General features: G+C 42.8%; 1 protein-coding gene across 2 annotated transcripts in view; it reads right to left on the bottom strand.

The window, feature by feature from the left end:
* LOC124805178 (vascular endothelial growth factor receptor kdr-like) overlaps positions 1 to 19,808 on the bottom strand; it is a 511,639-nt gene that overhangs the window by 79,313 nt on the left and 412,518 nt on the right. For both annotated transcript variants that reach the window (XM_047265665.1, XM_047265666.1), the window contains exons 11-12: positions 18,073 to 18,228; positions 651 to 806 (exon numbers count right to left, since the gene is read on the bottom strand). In XM_047265665.1, coding sequence (XP_047121621.1) covers positions 651 to 806; positions 18,073 to 18,228 — 312 coding nt within the window. The remainder of the gene's footprint in view (positions 1 to 650; positions 807 to 18,072; positions 18,229 to 19,808) is intronic.

Below are 19,808 nucleotides of genomic sequence, written 5' to 3'. Positions count from 1 at the left end.
CACATCTTGTGAATGACTTCCTTCAGGATATTGACATCACGTGACTAGAGTGGCCAGCATGTTCTCCAGACATGAACCCTATCCAACATGCCTGAGATAGATTGAAGAGGGCTGTTTATGGACGATGTGACCCACCAACCACTCTGAGGGATCTCCACCAAACTGTCGTTGAGGAGTTAGGCAATCTGGACCAACATTGCCTTGATGAACTTGTGGATAGTACGCCACGACGAATACAGGCATGCCTCGATGGAAGAGGACGTGCTACTGGGTATTAGAGGTACCCGTGTGTACAGAAATCTGGACCACCACCTCTGAAGGTGATACAACATGCAATGTGTGGTTTTCATAACCAATAAAAAGGGTGGAAATGGTATTTATGTTGATCTCTATTCCAATTTTCTGTACATGTTCTGGAACTCTTAGAACCAAGGTGATGTAAAACTTTTCTGATGTGCTTATATCCATAAATGCTCGTGTCTCATGTTTTTAATCACCATAACAGAAAACATAATTGTTACGTAAATTTTAAAACTGTTCCCATTGTAAGCAGACACACTAAACCTCTCTTAATCAATGTTCACTTTTATTTCTCATTAGAATACTTGTAACAAAATTTTAATGAATTATATAAAGTGAAAATAACTTACCTGCCACTTTGAAAGTGGAAACTGCATCTGAGCAATTGCTTGGACTGGGTGTACAGGCAACACATTTATATTCAGCTTCATCAGACTCCGATGCATTTGCAATTATCAACTCCGACTGAAATGAATAAACTGTTTCTCCTTGCCGTATTGAAATACCTGATAACAGATTGTCTTATTAACATTTTGGAACAATAACATTCCTTCATTCACAGGAATAATGAAATCATATGTTTTCAATAAGAAAAATAATCAATGCTTATGAACCACAGGAAAGAGTGAATTGTATGGTTTAATGTGCGTCATAAAAATCACATTTATGCATATTCTGAATTTCTTGTTTTTAAAAGAGTGTGTGTGTGTGTGTGTGTGTGTGTGTGTGCAATTATTTTATTGGTCCCGTAAATTACCTTTTGTACAAATATCTACTTTTAACATGTGACAGGTCATTAGGCTTACAATCTAGATAATATGAAATATGTAAGTACATAAAATACCTCACCATTAAATATACATAGGAGCTTTCACAGTATATATATAATATTACATCATACACAATTACTTATGATGCAGTATATTCATAATATTACACGTTACAAAATGACTTATGATACATACAAAAATAATAATAACAATAATAATAATAATAATAATAATAATTTTGTGAATTTAATTAGCTTATATTATACATCAGTGGTTCCTAATTATTGTTAATTTTTTTAACACTGATTTCTGTTGCTAGTTCTTTTTATGATGTGAGAGATTTATCACTTACAGGATGAACTTTTGATCAATGTTTGGTAATGTAGTCACCTACACTATAAAATTATCCTTCTATCAGAAACTTTTTTAGAGTTGTGGGGATTGTTTCCTCAGTTTTGAGGTCTTGTAATTCCCTTGGCATTGCTTGTATTAACTTGATGCCAGGTTATTTGGGTCCTTTTTAAAGAATCTAAGGTCTACAGGGAATGCACCGCAGCTGTTTTCTGTTGCTTGTGTTGTGTGTATGAACAGTCTCATTAGTCTCCAGTTTTGAGTGATCACATAATGCACTCACATTGGTCTTGAACATATACAATGATGGCAGGGTTATAATGTTTAGTTCTTTGAAACAACTTTTACACAATTCTTTTGGCTTCTTTTTCAACATAATTCGAATGGCTTGACTCTGTAATGTGAATAATCTCTCCATTCCTGTGATAGTTGAGTTCCTCCATAGTGTTACTCTATATCACGTGTACGGTTCAAAAAGTCCATGCTGGACAGTGCGCAAGAGGTCTCTGAGTACTGAGTCAGTTGTGTCATCATAAATATCACTGAGCTTAGCTTACTGAAAATAGTACTTATCTGCCGTTTCCAATTTAGCTCGCTGTCTATTGTAATGCCCACAGACTTAACTGAAGCTACTTCTTCCAGTCCTTTCTCATCTAAGAAAACAACAGTGAGTGAACAACACACTGTCAAAACTAAAATGAGTCAATGCGGTAAACAACAGTTAATAATGAATTGTGAACAACAAATATGTATTGATAGGGCTGCAAAAGATGAAACTGGTAATTGCATAAATGAGTTAATATTTGAAGTTGGTGCACATTTGAAAGTACAGTGAGACAATCAGCTGTTACAAATACTCTACCAATGGCAGAACATTCTTCTTTGTTTTTGTGCACATTCTAAATTGCTGACAAGGAAACAGGTCTTCTCCAATTACTCTCTAACAAAATGCTATTCAGTGAGGTCTCATTGTTTGAGCCAATATCTTAGACATTAAGCAATAGTGATGCATTTTCTAAAATAGCAATGTATACTCTTATGGATCTGTCACCAAAAAAATCTTAAGCATCATTATTTCGCGTCCGCTTCTGAACGCAATATGCAATGGGCTTACACTAAGGTGACAAAAGCCATGGGATAGCAGTATGCACATTATGAACAAATGGCCATAGTATCACATCCACAAGATATAAAAGAGCAGAATGATATTTTCACTCTGCAGCAGAGTGTGTGCTGATATGAAACTCCCAGGCAAATTAAAACTGTGTGCCAGACCAAGACTTGAATTTGGGACCTTTACCTTTCACGACAAATCCTTTACCGACTGAGCTACCCAAGCAAGACTCTCAATTCCTCCTCACAGCTTTAAAGAGCAGTTCATTAGCAAAGCATACTCAGGCAATTCACCTGAAAAGATTTCCAATGTGATAATGGCCACACTACGGGAAGTAATAGACTTTGAATGTGGAATGGTTGTTTGTACTAGATGCATGGGAGAATCCATTTTGGAAATTGTTAGGAAACTCAATGTTCTGGGATCTGCAGCACCAAGAGAATGCTGAGAATAGCAAATTTCAGGCTTTACCCTCAATACAGAGAACAATTGGCTGAAGGCTGTCACTTAACAACTGAGAGTAGCAGTATCTGCATATAGCTGTCAGTGCTAACAGACAATCAACACTGCATGAAATAACTGCAGAAATCTATGTGAAACGTAATGCGGATGTATGTGCTAGGACAGTGAGGTGAGATTTAGCATTAATGGACTATGGCAGCAGAAGATGTTTGTCAGTTCCTTTGCTAACAGCACGACATTGCCTGCAGTGCCTCACAACCATATCTGTTGCGCCCTAGATGACAGGAGAACCTTAAGCTGGTCAGGTGAGTCCTGAGCTGATGGTAGCGTTTGAGCATTGTGCAGACCACCCAAGACCATACACCCAAGTTGTCAACAAGGCACTGTGTAAGCTGGCAGTGACTCCACAATGGCACGAGCTGTGTTTATATGGAATGGACTGGGTCCTCCGGTCCAACTGAACCAATCATTGACTGGAAGTGGTTATGTTCGGCAACATGGAGACCATCTGGACTGTGTTCCCAAACAACAATGGAATTTTTATGGACGACAATGCACAATGGCAACAGGCCACAACTGTTTGCAACTGGTTTGAGGAACATTCTAGACAATTCCAGTTAACAATCTGGCCAGCCAGATCATTACCTGAATCTCATTTAACATTTATGGAACATAATCAGTAGGTCAGTTCTCGCACAAAATCCTGCACCTGTGACACTTTCACAATTATGGGCAGCTATAGAGGCAGCACGGCTTAAGACATAAGATGCTCAAGACATAACAGATCCCATAAGGAAAGGAGTGGGAAGGCAGAAGGCAAGCGTGAACCACCAAACCCAGTTGAAGCCAATCCAGTCAGGGCAAAGGAGGGAGCAAGAGGGCCTGCCAGCCCCTCCACTCACCAATAAGGTGGAAGATGATAAAAACCTCCATCACAAATAAAATGTAAAACAAGATCCACAGCTGAGGCATTGCCAGCTAACACCAGGGGGCAGAGAGTCTGGAAGGCTAAAAGTCTGTCGCAGGGTGGCTAAGTTGGGGCAGTCCAGTAAGATGTGAGCCACAGTCAACATCAATCCACAATGACAGAAGGAGATAACTGTGAGTCAGCCAAGTATGGCTGCTACGGAGCTGGCATGGGATGACAGAGGCCTTACAAGAGGCCCGGGAGGAGGACCACCACGGAGTTGTAGAATCCTTAATCGCACTGAGCTTGTTTGGTGAAGAAAGAGAGTGCCATTCTGCATCCCAAGGGGCCAAAACCTGATGACAATGTCGAGCGAAGGTCTATTTCTGGAATGCCAATAGCAAGAGATTGCCTGGTACTAGCCAATTTAGCCAGTCGATCAGCAAGTTCATTGCCAGGAATCCCAACATGGCCTGGGGTCCAAATGAAAACCATCGAGCATCCAAGTTGAGCAAGGAGAGAAAGGAAGTCCTGGACAGTGATGACCAACAGGTGGTCTGCAAACTGCTCAATGAGTCACTAAAGATAGTGAAGAATAGTCCTAAGCAGGAGCAGATATGGTCCAGAGAGCGCAAGATGGCTACCAATTCTGCAGTTAATACACTACAGCCATCTCCTCAGTGGGAGGACGATAGACAAAAATTAGCCTGAGTTTCACCCAGAGTTGTGAATAGGGGGGTGTGTGGTCCTATGGCAGCTACATATCATTCCTAGCAAATCCATTTCAGAGATTTGATTGGGTAGCGGGCTCGGGTGTGGAGTCGTTTGAAGACCAGAAGAAGAGCAGTAGAAGGGTGTCACTTGAAGTGTTGAAGAGCACGACGGCAGTCTCTTATGGCTGCAGTAATTTCCGGAGTCCACCAAGGGACCATGTTTCGGTGGAGGGAACCTGAGGAAGAAGGGATTGCTGAAACAGCTGCTGAAAGGATGGCGGCAGTCGAAGTCTGTGTAGATTCATCAACACTGTCATGTGGCAATATAGGGGGGATGGGAGCAGAGGAGAAGGCACCCCACTCAGCCTTAGAGATGGCCCACCTGGGAGGGTGACGGAATGAGACACACTGAAGGAAGGTCAAAAATAATCGGGTAATGGTCGCTGTCACATAAGTCATCGTGGACACCCCACTGAATGGAGGGAAGAAGGCCGGGACTGCAGATGGAGAGGTCAATGGTAGAGAAAGCGCCGTGCGCCACACTAAAGTGTGTGGGAGCACCTGTGTTTAGCAAACAGAGGTCAAGCCCTGCCAGAAAAGCTTCAACTGTCCTGCCCAGGGCAGCAGTTGTATGACTACCCCAAAGAGGGTTGTGGGCATTAAAGTCCCCTAGTAGCACGAAGGGAGAAGGGAGTTGTTGGGGAAGGGTGGCTAGGTCAAGGGATGTGGGAAGCCTGTCAGGTGGGAGGTAGAGATTACAGATTGTGATTGGAGTGGCCAGATGGACCCTGACAGCAATGGCTTCCAGAGTGGTATGGAGGGAAACCCATTTACGAACAATGTCCTTGTGGACCAAGGTGCAAAAACCACCAGAAGCCCACAAGGGCCAATTTGGTTCAGACAGAAAGTGTGGAACCCATGAAGGTCAGGTGAGTACGAACTGACAAAATGGGTCTCCTGGAGCACAATACAAGTGGCAGAGTAGAAGGAAATAAGGGGCTGCAACAATGGAAGGTGATGCGAATATCCATTACAATTCCACTGGAGGATTCTCAAGCCAGAGTCCAAATGGGGACCAAACAGACCAGAGTCGGTCACGCCGCTGAGTCACCATCCGTCACTGATAAGGATGGGGTAATATCCATATAGGTGGGGTCAGACACTGCTGGTTCACTGACTGGACGGGGGAGGGGGGGAAGGCTGCACCTCAGTGGGTATGAGAGGGGCCTTGCCCTTGTTCTTGCGTTTCTGCTTATTCTCATGGGAAGGAAGATAAGGGCAGAAGTCAGCGATGGCAGGCATGGCATTACACCAGGCAATCTTGGTGCCCACTGGTCGCGGATCGCACTGCCAATATGGAGCAGCAGATCACCTTTCAGGCGGGAGCTCCGGTACCGGCGGCAGCCAAAGGAGGGGAGCACTTCTCTGGTGAGGGAGGGGGAGCAGTATCTGAAGGGTATGGGTACTGACGTAGAGAGGGGGAAGGGGAGTGGAGAGGTAGGAGGAAGAGGCAGAAGGCATGGGGCGAATGGGGTGGGGCTGGGAAGAGGAGGGGGTAGGAGGGGGAATGGACGTAACTGAAGTAAAAGTAGAAGTCACAGACACAAGATGGAACCAGTCATACTTTTGTTGAGCCTCAGTAACAGGTGAGCCAATCTAAGGTTCTGTACTCTTGAATCCTCCTTTCTTTCACAAACACCGGGCATGCAGGCGAGCATGGAGAATGCTGTCCATGACAATTTACACACACTGGCAGGGGAGCACAGGCACTCCCCTCATGGAGGAGGCACCCACAGTCACCGCAGAGAGGATCAATGGTGCAGCAGGAAGACATTTATCCAAACCATAAGCATTTAAAGCATCTCATCGGTGGTGGAATATAAGGTTTCACATCACACCGATACACCGCGACCTTGACCTTCTCTGGGAGGACATCCCCCTTGAAGGCCAGGATAAATGAGCCCAAACCAATGCAATTGTTTGGAGGGCCTCGCTGCACACGGCGAATAAAACGAACCCCCACCACTCGAGGTTAGCACAAAGCTCCTCGTCAGATTGGAGAAGAAGATCTCAGTGAAAAATAGTGCCCTGTACTGAGTTCAGAGATTGGTGGGGCGTGACAGAAACTTGGATGTCAACAAGATGGTCACAAGCGTGCAGGGCATCAGACTGGGCAGTAGAAGATGTCTTTATGAGCAAAGCACCAGATCCCATTTTACTCATTGATTCCACTTCGCCATACTTATATCTTCAATCGTCTCCACAGAAATCAAAGGCTTGGTCATGCCAAAACTTCCACTATCCGCCCTGGTACAAACCAGGTACCGAGGGAGAGGTTTCAATCCAAGCCGGCGAGTTCGACCCTCCTCCCAGGGGGTGGCCAGGGAGGGGAAGGCTGAAGGATCAAAAGGAGTGTCACATTTGCTACCACTCAGAGAAGGCCACAGAATGGCCAGGATGGTGAAGCTTTTGTCGCTTCATGCGCAAGGTATCTGCCCTAGTACCACCCACTCCGATCAGGGGCTCTCTCTGTGGGCGGCACACAGCCACAGCAAGGACCATCTGGCACGGCAGCCATTGCCTGGAGTACTGGTGCCCCAAAGTGATGAACATCAACTCTTGGGCATACATGAGACATTAGCAGCTCAGGCAAACACGTATGGTAAATGATACAAAAGTATTGAGACAATAAGGAGTAGTCCAGAACATACATGCAAACACCACCTGACACACTTCACTTCATAGTCAGTGGGATTCACAAAATAGCCCCCATAGCAGCAGGGGGCAAGGGGCTGCATTGCTGGGATACAAGTTTCTTGCAGGGCTATGCAAGAAACAAGAAACATGCACAAAAGGTGTCACAGTTCAGCAAAGTGATGGAAAAAAACCACTACAGTTTGGCTGGAGGATCATGGTATCAGGATCCTGTGAGGGTGTGAAGGGACCAAGGAGGCAGTCATGCTTCAAGGCCACTTTCTGCCACTGGTTGTGAGGATAAACCACTAATACACAGGTTGTTTGAGGGAGTCTGGGACCATAGAGGCCACCAAGAATGGAAACAGAGGCAGAGCATGTGAGGGTCTGGTGGCATGGGAGCTACCAGGCTTGTCTGCTCCATACTCTGGGACAGAAGAGAAATGCCAAGTCCTATGAGCTCCGATGTGTTGCTCTGTCAGCCGCCACCTGGCTTCCTGTTGCAGATCAGCATAATTCTGGAGGGGAGCATCCCGAGGGACCCCTTTCTGTTCAGGAATGCTGTAGGAGGGTATTGTTTCTCCAGCTGGGGGTGTGGGGACTGATGTCCCCAGCAGACAGGGAGTTGACACTCCCAAAGGGGTAGCAGAAGGAGAAGAATCCCCAACTGCCATGGGAGCAGATCCAAGAGCTAGAGACGGAAGAGACAGAGGAGTGTGCTCCCTGCCGTCGTTGGATAAGCAGCTGCAGCAGCAAGTCGTATACTCCTAGCTCACTCATTTGTTACATAGTTTAATTTTTAATTTCTTTGCGTGTTTTTGGTACTTGCATTGTTTAATTCATAAATTTCGGGCGTATTATAGTATTTGAGAGTTGTAGCACCGCGTTTTAGTACCTGAATAGTGTAAAAACGCGTAGTCTCCTTCTGCCGCCGAGCAGTGTGTCAGCAGTGCGCAAGTAGCAGCATTACTGCATTTACAATCTTGTATTTTAATACCCGTTTAAATTTTGTGTTGATTTATTTGCGCTCTCTGTAGATTAGTTCAGACGTACTTTGCACAATAGTTTTTAGCATGGATAGGGACTGCAACTGCTGTGTTCGGATACAGGCTGAGTTGGCATCCCTTCGCTCCCAGCTTCAGGCAGTGTTGGCTTTGGTCACACAGCTTGAGGCTGTTGCCAATGGGCATCACTGTGGGGTTCCGGATGGGGGTTTGTCGGGGACGGCCAGCTCGTCCCACGCATCGCCCGATCGGACTACAACTGTGGTTGCCTGGGATACTGCCCGCATTGAGGCTGATCCCTCACCTGTGGTAGAGTGGGAGGTCGTTTCAAGGTGTGGCAGGGGGCGAAAGACATTCCGGAGGGCTGAACGGAAGGCCTTTCCAGTTTGTCTGACTAACCGGTTTCAGGCTCTGTCTCAGGCTGACACTGATCTTCGGCCTGACATGGCTGCTTGTCCTGTTCCAGAGGTTGCCCCTCAGTCTGCAAGATCCGGGCAGTCGCAGAGGGTGGGCTTACTGGTAGTTGGGAGCTCCAATGTCAGGGGCATAATGGGGCCCCTTAGGGATATGGCAGCAAGAGAGGGGAAGAAAACCAATGTGCACTCCGTGTGTATACCGGGGGAGTCATTCCAGATGTGGAAAGGGTCCTTCCGGATGCCATGAAGGGTACAGGATGCACCCATCTGCAGGTGGTCACTCATGTCGGCACCAATGATGTGTGTCGCTATGGATCCGAGGAAATCCTCTCTGGCTTCCGGCGGCTATCTGATTTGGTGAAGACTGCCAGTCTCGCTAGTGGGATGAAAGCAGAGCTCACTATCTGCAGCATCGTCGACAGGACTGACTGCGGACCTTTGGTACAGAGCCGAGTGGAGGGTCTGAATCAGAGGCTGAGACGGTTCTGCGACCGTGTGGGCTGCAGATTCCTCAACTTGCGCCATAGGGTGGTGGGGTTTCGGGTTCCGCTGGATAGGTCAGGAGTTCACTACACGCACCAAGCGGCTACACGGGTAGCAGGGGTTGTGTGGCGTGGGCTGGGCGGTTTTTTAGGTTAGATGGGCTTGGGCAAGTACAGAAAGGGCAACAGCCTCAACGGGTGCAGGGCAAAGTCAGGACATGCGGTGATCAAGCAGCAATCAGTATTGTAATTGTAAACTGTCGAAGCTGCGTTGGTAAAGTACCAGAACTTCAAGCGCTGATAGAAAGCACCGAAGCCGAAATCGTTATAGGTACAGAAAGCTGGTTGAAGCCAGAGATAAATTCTGCCGAAATTTTTACAAAGGTACAGACGGTGTTTAGAAAGGATAGACTGCATGCAACCGTTGGTGGAGTGTTCGTCGCTGTTGGTAGTAGTTTATCCTGTAGTGAAATAGAAGTGGATAGTTCCTGTGAATTATTATGGGTGGAGGTTACACTCAACAACCGAGCTAGGTTAATAATTGGCTCCTTTTACCAACCTCCCGCCTCAGCAGCATTAGTGGCAGAACAACTGAGAGAAAATTTGGAATACATTTCACATAAATTTTCTCAGCATGTTATAGTCTTAGGTGGTGATTTCAATTTACCAGATATAGACTGGGACACTCAGATGTTTAGGACGGGTGGTAGGGACAGAGCATCGAGTGACATTACACTGAGTGCACTATCCTTAAATTACCTCGAGCAATTAAACAGAGAACCGACTCATGGAGATAACATCTGGGACCTACTGATAAACAGACCCGAACTTTTCGACTCTGTGTGTACAGAACAGCGAATCAGTGATCATAAGGCTGTTGCAACGTCCCTGAATATGGAAGTTAGTAGGAATATAAAAAAAAGGGAGGAAGGTTTATCTGTTTAGCAAGAGTAATAGAAGGCAGATTTCAGACTACCTAACAGATCAAAACGAAAATTTCTGTTCCGACACTGACAATGTTGAGTGTTTATGGAAAAAGTTCAAGGCAATCGCAAAATGCGTTTTAGACAGGTACGTGCCGAGTAAAACTGTGAGGGACGGGAAAAACCCACCGTGGTACAACAACAAAGTTAGGAAACTACTGCGAAAGCAAAGAGAGCTCCACTCCAAATTTAAACGCAGCCAAAACCTCTCAGACAAACAGAAGCTAAACGATGTCAAAGTTAGCGTAAGGAGGGCTATGCGTGAAGCGTTCAGTGAATTCGAAAGTAAAATTCTATGTACCGACTTGACAGAAAATCCTAGGAAGTTCTGGTCTTACGTTAAATCAGTAAGTGGCTCGAAACAGCATATCCAGACACTCCGGGATGATGATGGCATTGAAACAGAGGATGACACGCGTAAAGCTGAAATACTAAACACCTTTTTCCAAAGCTGTTTCACAGAGGAAGACCGCACTGCAGTTCCTTCTCTAAATCCTCGCACAAACGTAAAAATGGCTGACATTGAAATAAGTGTCCAAGGAATAGAAAAGCAACTGGAATCACTCAACAGAGGAAAGTCCACTGGACCTGACGGGATACCAATTCGATTCTACACAGAGTACGCGAAAGAACTTGCCCCCTTCTAACAGCCGTGTACCGCAAGTCTCTAGAGGAACAGAAGGTTCCAAATGATTGGAAAAGAGCACAGGTAGTCACAGTCTTCAAGAAGAGTCGTCGAGCAGATGCGCAAAACTATAGACCTATACCTCTGACGTCGATCTGTTGTAGAATTTTAGAACATGTTTTTTGCTCGAGTATCATGTCGTTTTTGGAAACCCAGAATCTACTATGTAGGAATCAACATGGATTGTGGAAACAGCGATCGTGTGAGACCCAACTCGCTTTATTTGTTCATGAGACCCAGAAAATATTAGATACAGGCTCCCAGGTAGATGCTATTTTTCTTGACTTCCGGAAGGCATTCGATACAGTTCCACACTGTCGCCTGATAAACAAAGTAAGAGCCTACAGAATATCAGACCAGCTGTGTGGCTGGATTGAAGAGTTTTTAGCGAACAGAACACAGCATGTTGTTATCAATGGAGAGACGTCTACAGACGTTAAAGTAACCTCTGGCGTGCCACAGGGGAGTGTTACGGGACCATTGCTTTTCACAATATATATAAATGACCTAGTAGATAGTGTCTGAAGTCCCATGCGGCTTTTCGCGGATGATGCTGTAGCATACAGAAAGTTGCAGCATTAGAAAATTGTAGCGAAATGCAAGAAGATCTGCAGCGGATAGGCACTTGGTGCAGGGAGTGGCAACTGACCCTTAACATAGACAAATGTAATGTATTGCGAATACATAGAAAGAAGGATCCTTTATTGTATAATTATATGATAGCGGAACAAACACTGGTAGCAGTTACTTCTGTAAAATATCTGGGAGTATGCGTGCAGAACGATTTGAAGTGGAACGATCATATAAAATTAATTGTTGGTAAGGTGGGTACCAGGTTGAGATTCATTGGGAGAGTCCTTAGAAAATGTAGTCCATCAACAAAGGAGGTGGCTTACAAAACACTCGTTCGACCTATACTTGAGTATTGCTCATCAGTGTGGGATCCGTACCAGATCGGGTTGATGGAGGAGATAGAGAAGATCCAAAGAAGAGCGGTGCGTTTCGTCACAGGGTTATTTGGTAACCGTGATAGTGTTACGGAGATGTTTAGCAAACTCAAGTGGCAGACTCTGCAAGAGAGGCGCTCTGCATCGCGGTGTAGCTTGCTCGCCAGGTTTCGAGAGAGTGCGTTTCTGGATGAGGTATCGAATATATTGCTTCCCCCTACTTATACCTCCCGAGGAGATCACGAATGTAAAATTAGAGAGATTAGAGCGCGTACGGAGGATTTCAGACAGTCGTTCTTCCCGCGAACCATACGTGACTGGAACAGGAAAGGGAGGTAATGACAGTGGCAAGTAAAGTGCCCTCTGCCACACACCGTTGGGTGGCTTGCGGAGTATAAATGTAGATGTAGATGTAGGGTGAGGACAGAATCACTGAAGAGGATGTAGGTGATCGTATTTCTTCTTGGTCTCTTGATATGTGAGGGGGTCACAATTCTTGTGTTCCACAACAAGTGTCCAAACTGCATGCATTCATAGTACCGCATGGGAGGAGGAATATATGGCTCGACATCACAGCAATACACCATCACACTGACCATCTCTGGCAACAAGTCACCTTCAAAGGCCAAGATGAAAACTCCAATATCCGCTTTGTTGATTTTTGGTTTCCACTGGACACAACTGACAAAATGCACATTTTGTCACTCCAATTTATCATGCAGATTGTCATCAGTCTGTAAAAGAAGATGTCAATGGTAAATGATACCCTGTACCATATTCAGAAAGTTCAGTAACAGGAACGTCTCCCATCTTGTTGCAGACAAGCAGCACCCTTGACTGGGCAGGAGAGGCCATTTTAAGCAGAACGGAGCTGCTTTTCATTTTTTAAATCAGAGCCATTTCCCCAAACCTGTCTTTGAGGTGATCAATGAAGAATAATGGTGTTGTAGTCAAAAAAGAATCCCTGTCAGTCCTAGAACAAATCACGTATTGCAGGAAGTACTTATCCCTTGCCTCTGAGCACTATGTCCCTCCCATCATGTAGACAGGAAAGGGATCATCTTGAGCTCATGCCTCTCCACATTACAAAATGTCTTAGCTTCGGAAGAGACTGCTGTGGACATTTGGCATGCAGCAGAAGAAGAATGTCATTTGTTTCATATGTGAACCTTCTGCCATGGTACCATGTGAGCTCTCCACATGGGCACCACTCAGCCACAGCAAAGTTTACCTGGCCAGTAAACCGCTACCTGGAGTCCCTTTGCCCCAGCCATGATGGGCATTTACTCCTTAGCTTGGGTGGGGAGTTTCCACCTCAGGTGCCAACAGTGTGATACCTGCACGATCACGGGCCTACCACTGCAGGTACTTGATGACAAAACAAAACAAGAACAAAACAGCACTACCAAAAACACTCCCTGCAGATGAACAGAATGAGCCAGGTTGAGAACATAGATGGCACTGAACTGGCAATGAATTGCACAGTACACTCTTCGTGACAAAAATGTGTGCTACACAAGCTCCACCCACTGCCCACATGGCAATGGTGTGTGTGTGTGTGTGTGTGTGTGTGTGTGTGTGTGTGTGTCTAGTTGGGGGGGGGGGGGGTATGGCCTCGTATGTCATATCTGACAGTATGCATTGTTTCCATATGATTAATTTGGCCTCAAGGCCTACATTATAAGGAAGGTGTCCAGGTTGGCATGGAAACACATGGAATGGGACCTACATCAGTGGCATCAGGTGCTCTTCACTTCATTGTTAATGCATCCCATTTTCTTTTTGATGTGAGCACTGTGTGTTATTTTAGACTTCTTACAACTGATTTTCAGTCAATTTCAAACTTCCACTTGTAAATTCTTCCATTCATTTTTGAGATTTATATGCTCTAGAAGATAGCAGTACAATATACTGGGTAGTTGTATTAGTAGTAGTAGTAGTAGTAGTAGTAGAAGAAGAAGATAATCATCATCATCAGCAGCAGCAGCAGCAGTAATTTATTGATCCAAGGATTATATTAAAATGATATAGGATATGAAACTCCCTGGCAGATTAAAACTGTGTGGCCGTTGGAGACTCGAACTCAGGACCTTTGCCTTTTGCAGGCAAGTGCTTTACCGACTGAGCTACCCAAGTTTGAGTCTCAGTCCAGCACACAGTTTTAATATGCCAGGAAGTTTCATATCAGCACACACTCCACTGCAGAGTTAAAATCTCATTCTGGATGTAGGCTATGTTGGCTTAATAGAAAGTAAAGGTAATTCATAATTCATAAATACGGACAAATAAAAGTTTCATTGTGCTTAATGAGTAGAGGACAGGTTGTCAGCGATGGCCTTCTTGAAGGAACCACCCCATAATCAGCAAAATGTAGGTGGTCGAGGTATATTCCACTAACACGCATAACTTCTTAGTTATCCAGCTTCCTCATGAAGGCTGATAGGAACTGAAGCATTTCTGCCATATTCTTTAGTATACAGGGTGGTTATAGTTAAACATTCCCCACTTGATAGTGTTCCCATGAAAAACAAGCAATCTTAGGGCAATGAAAGTTCATAAAAACATTTTTAAGGAAATGAGAAATAATGAATACACTGCTGAAACAAATATTTTAATTTCCACAACAGAGGGTAACATTTTTTAACTTTGTTGCACGTTTACATCCCAGATTAGAAGAACTCCTCAATACGACAACCATCTGCATCCATGACAGCCTGGAACCACACTAGAGATACCATTTCACAAATGTTCGTAGCACTTTTAGACCACAGAATGTTCAGCTGTCTTAACACAGCTCACGCACTGCTTGAAGATCATACATTGGATTCTCAGACATGACAATGGTAACTTTTTCAACAATTTGTGGTGCTGCTGGTCATCAGCCTCACCCACGAGTAATTCCCAATCACCAGTTAATTTGAACTTCCGAATCGTTCTTCAACAGCAGTGCAAAAAGAGGTCCTCTCCGTATTTCTTTAATGTGTCAATACTTGCGAAGAGCAGCAGCACTGTTTCTGTTTTGCTAAAACAGCTTCACAATTGAAGCCTGCTCACCTGGTCCAGATCCATGTTGATTGCCTGCAACTATAATGCGCACAATGATGCTTGTGTTTTGACTCTTGCATTGCCATAGCAGTACCGATGCCTAACAGCAAGTCATGACAGTAACACTACTAACAATGTAAATACTGTAGCATACATTCTAAATGTCAGTCCTATACAGCTGGGCACCCATACAGGAAATAGTTTTCTGTGTGCACTGGTCCAAGTAGCAAAAGTTTAGTTATAATCACCCTGTACCAATATAGGTCAAGTCAACTCTTTTTTCAAAGGCTGCTGGTGCAGATTTTGTTGTAAGTGAGTTCCATGCTTTCTTTAACACCCCGAATTCCAGGCAAAGTGGTAATTTAAACTCGTTCTGTTTTAGAATTCTGTTCAAAGTTTGTAGACTGTACTAAACTCGCAGTTAAAACAATTTTGTTTTAAATTTTTTGTGTATTAGAGATAATATGCTGTTAGGCTATTGTTTTTTATTTCTTGACTGTCTTCTTTATCGCAAAACAAAATAACTACAGTTAACTCCAGTCTTTGGAACTTGTTTTCATTTGTGAATATTCTTTTCACAACTTTGCAAATTCCTTTTGTATAACTTTTACTCTTTTTCCACCTTTATCGAAACTCTGTCCTCTCTCAGCACTATCATCCCTCAAATAGCTTTATAATCATCCTCTGACATTATTCCAGTATTAACTACACACATATTTCATATTACAGAAGTTATCTGGAATGGCTCATATGAGATGTTCCATGGCAGGGGCTCATATGAGATGTTCCATGGCAGGGGCTCATATGAGATGTTCCATGGCAGGCGTCTACTGAAGTTGGCAACACACTGATTAAATGCTTGAATGATTTGCAACTATGCACACATCTGTTACCACTTCATCATTTACTCTTAAAGTTATCTGCTCCACTTCATCTGTGGTTCTGGCCGTCTCCTCCATCACTTTATCCCATATTGTCTATCTTTTGACCGGATGTAATTATCTTATCGTAATGAATTTTCTTTGAAGTCTGTTTACGGCCTTCAATACTCTGCAGTATCAACATCAGCACTACCTCTGACTGACAAGCGCAGTTTCCTTTTCGTGCTACAATATGCCTGTAGTCTTTTTCTAAACATTGGTCTAATCTGGGTTAGTTTTCAAATAATGTAAAGACTTTAGTAATGAGTGTGTAATATTTTTCACTCTTGTCATGAGCACTGTATTCATGACTCCAGTTAGCATCGTATGAGTTTCCTGAAGTAATCAGTTTTTGATGAACTGAGAACCTTCTTGAACTCAGATTTAACAGATTTTGTTTCCTGACCAGTGAAAATGAAATGAGTGTATGGCATTGTTGGCCAGGAGGCCCCATTAGGGGAAGTTCAGCCACCATATTGCAAGTACTTTTTAGCTGACGCCACATCGGCGACTTGCGAGTCAATGATGATGAAGGACACACAATACCCAGTCCCCTGCTGGGAATCGAACCCGGGCCCCATGCGTGGTAGGCGATAATGCTACCGCTATGCTACAGAGGCGGACTCCTGATCAGTGTTAACATTTAACATAACGAAGTGCATGTCATGGTCCGCTACTGCTTTTGTAATACACCATAATATTGTTTAATAGATCTATAAAAAGATTTTCTATTTCCATTTTTAAACAGTTAGCTACTTTAGTTGGACAATTTATGGCAAGAATGTGTTGAATCATATTGCCAACGCAAACAAATTATTAATGAAAGAATTTTAAAATTGAAACACCCACCAAATGCCTTATTTCTGTTAAATAGGCCAATAGAGTTTCAGTTTGATTTATTAACTTATTGATGTTTGCTGTAGCCACTTTTCATACACTTACTATATTATAATGGATTTGATTTGAAATTTTACTTCTGTTACACATGCTTCCATATGCTACCCCATGCAATATTCATAAATATTTATGCTCTTAAGTAAGTGACAGACCCTGACAAATGTGGCAAATCATCCTTCCTCCATTTTTGCTCTGCTGAAGTGAGATGCTAACCTAAATCCTGTAACACTTCACGTATCTATACCAGTGGTCACATGATGTTCAAAGAGGCATATTAATTCAAATGAGTTTGATAGACAATTCCCAATGCAAGTAATTTCTCATTACTTTATTCCTTAGCCTTCTACTATTCTGATGTAATAAGGACAGCCGGCATTTCACACTGACAGATGTAACTGTATGGAAGTAAATTTTTGGTTATTGTTAAAAATCTTCAGTTAATAGCTGTTTGTACAGATTCAATATTCTAGAATTATGTGGTTTAGTTTCTGTCTGGAACTGATTGTTTGCTTAAAGCATAACCTCTCTTGAAACTTCATTTCTTTGGATCTTCACAACCCTAAAAGAGATGCTGCTCCGATACTGGTAACCAGTGGTATTTTACCATTCATGACCTTACGTTTTTTGATATTAAGCCAGCCACTTTCCCTTTCCCACTGTGGTGAAGGCCATGCCTAATATAATACCACCAATTATAGAACCAACAGGAACCAAAACAACATGTGACTCAGAGCTGCAAAAGCACCCTTTAAATCCCCTGACCCAACATCTTTCTTTTCCACTGCCTGCTGCCACTTTCCACTTCTCTCTACCCCTCTACCTTATTCACTTGTCCAGTTATTACCTAGCCTAGTCTGTTTCAGCCTGAACAGCTACAACAATTCCCCCCCCCCCACTACATTTTCCTCTCTACTGCACATCCTGCAAAAGGATAACTAATTTACTCAATGTTACCCAAAACAGACAGAAAAATGTGGACTGACATGAAGCCTCTTATTACACAAAAGTTATGTGGCAGGTAACAAGAGTATAATCATTCACTCTTTAGCATAAGGCAAACATTTACTTTAAACTTCATACCAAGTATATATTGAGTTGTTTAATGCAGTCATTGTATGTTTTTGGGAGTAAATCAAGTCTGCCCCGTCACAAGAAGAACTGTTGCTAAGTATGACATGGCTGTTACTCCTTTGAGACATTACACCCTCATTTCTGAAGCTAAGTGTCATACTATCTGAAACTGAAGCCAGTTTTCAGAAACACATATGAATATTTATATAACATTATGTAAAGCTGGACTGCAAAATACTTCTAAGTAACAATTTAAAATATTTATAGAATACAGTACTGGATTCCAGTATGTTTTCCATTTCTAAACTCACGTTTGGTATCGCTGTATCCATCAACTTCATCTCCATTTCTATACCATTTCATGTTATTAGTGAAATTACGACGTGATGCTCGGCATGTAAGAATGACAGTGTCTCCTTCTACAATTTCTTCCTGCACTGGTAATATTCCAAAACCATCTGCTACATCTGAAAGTTTGTGAAATATTGTCATTGTGGCCAACAAACTCTGTGAATAACAGGAAAATTAGATTAAAATAATTTGAACAGTTTGCTCTTCAAGTGAGCTACTATTTTAATGAAACAGTCCATATTTTAAAAGCATCCATATTTATACAGCAGATAAAATCTCCCTCAGAGTTGTGCCGTATGTTAGTTTGGTAACACATTCATTTCTCTTGAGTATACTTTCTTCTTTATCATTTTTGTATGATGGTAACACACATAACAAAACAATTTTTTGTTTCGGAACTACTTAAGAATCCAAAAAAGGCGCCAATATTGTGTGACCTGCAAGTGTATCATTATGTGTAAAAAAAAACACACCTGAACTTTCACTATCTAATGGATTTCAACAGCCGAAATTCTCAAAAACTGTTTATGTAAGACAGTTAACAAGCTATAGTGCATTCCTTTTCATTGACAAGTGCAACACCTCCTCCATCCATAGAGTACTGATTTGTACTCACATAGAAATTCATTTTCAGTCCACTAATTCAAAATTAACACAAATAAATGAATACAGCTGAGAGAGAGAGTAAGAGCAAACATTTATTAGCCACCAAAAGAATTAAAGATGGCACACAAATTTGGCACTGTAAGGGCTGTAAAATACTGCCATTTGTAAATGTGTACTGACAGACAATTGTTTAACTATGCAACATCCAGTGGACTTATTTATTCAGCTGTGTATTATGCATATTTTTCTTATGATATCACTGTGTGCCAAATTCTCTGAAATTAGCATGCCACAATGTAGGCAGGATTGAATCCAGCCATTGCTGAAAGCATGACATTCAAAATGCGTAGTGGACATCAGAATAAGATAATTACAGCAGTAAGTGAATGTTTTGTGTGTATTAAAAATAAACAAATCTCTTAAGTTTCAGATTTTAAATAATTTTATCTTATTTCAATGACCTAAGAAAATTATGACCAAAAAATGTCAGGAGATACTGGAAAGAAAATGTATGTATTCCAAGAAGTTTAGGGTGTGAAAGCACCACGACTATTTCTAGAAATGAAATTTTTGATGCAGCTAACCTGATGCTTTGAATTAGATCATACAGCTAATGAAGAGGTACTGAACTGGACCAGGGAGAAAAGAAACTGATGCCATAACTTGATGAAAAGAAGGCCTCTGTTGATAGACCATATCAAGGAACTGTCAGTAATGAAGGAAAGAATGGCGGTAAAAATCACAGAGGAAGACCAAGGCTTTACTGCAACTAACAAGTTCAAATGGATGCAGTATGCAGTAGTTGTGGAGAGATAGAGAGCATTGCACACCACTTACTTGAAAGATGATTTGCTCTACTTATAAACATGAACTTGATATTATTTGATGAAGGTGAAGAGAGAGACTCTGTGTACCTAAAGTTTCAAAAAGTGTGACACAGCACCTCGATTAGCGAATACTAACCACGCCATTATCATATTGAGTATATTTGTGAACATGGAACTGACACTGAATACTTGACCAGTGAACACAATAAGTGATACTAGATAGCCTAAGTTTTACAGAAAGCGAAGTAACATTGAGTGTGCTC

This window comes from Schistocerca piceifrons, chromosome 7 (genome assembly GCF_021461385.2).
Source record: "Schistocerca piceifrons isolate TAMUIC-IGC-003096 chromosome 7, iqSchPice1.1, whole genome shotgun sequence".
Classification (NCBI taxonomy): Eukaryota; Metazoa; Arthropoda; class Insecta; order Orthoptera; family Acrididae; genus Schistocerca; species Schistocerca piceifrons.
Note: the sequence above shows the minus strand (reverse complement) of the source record. Positions and strands in the feature narration are given on the sequence as shown.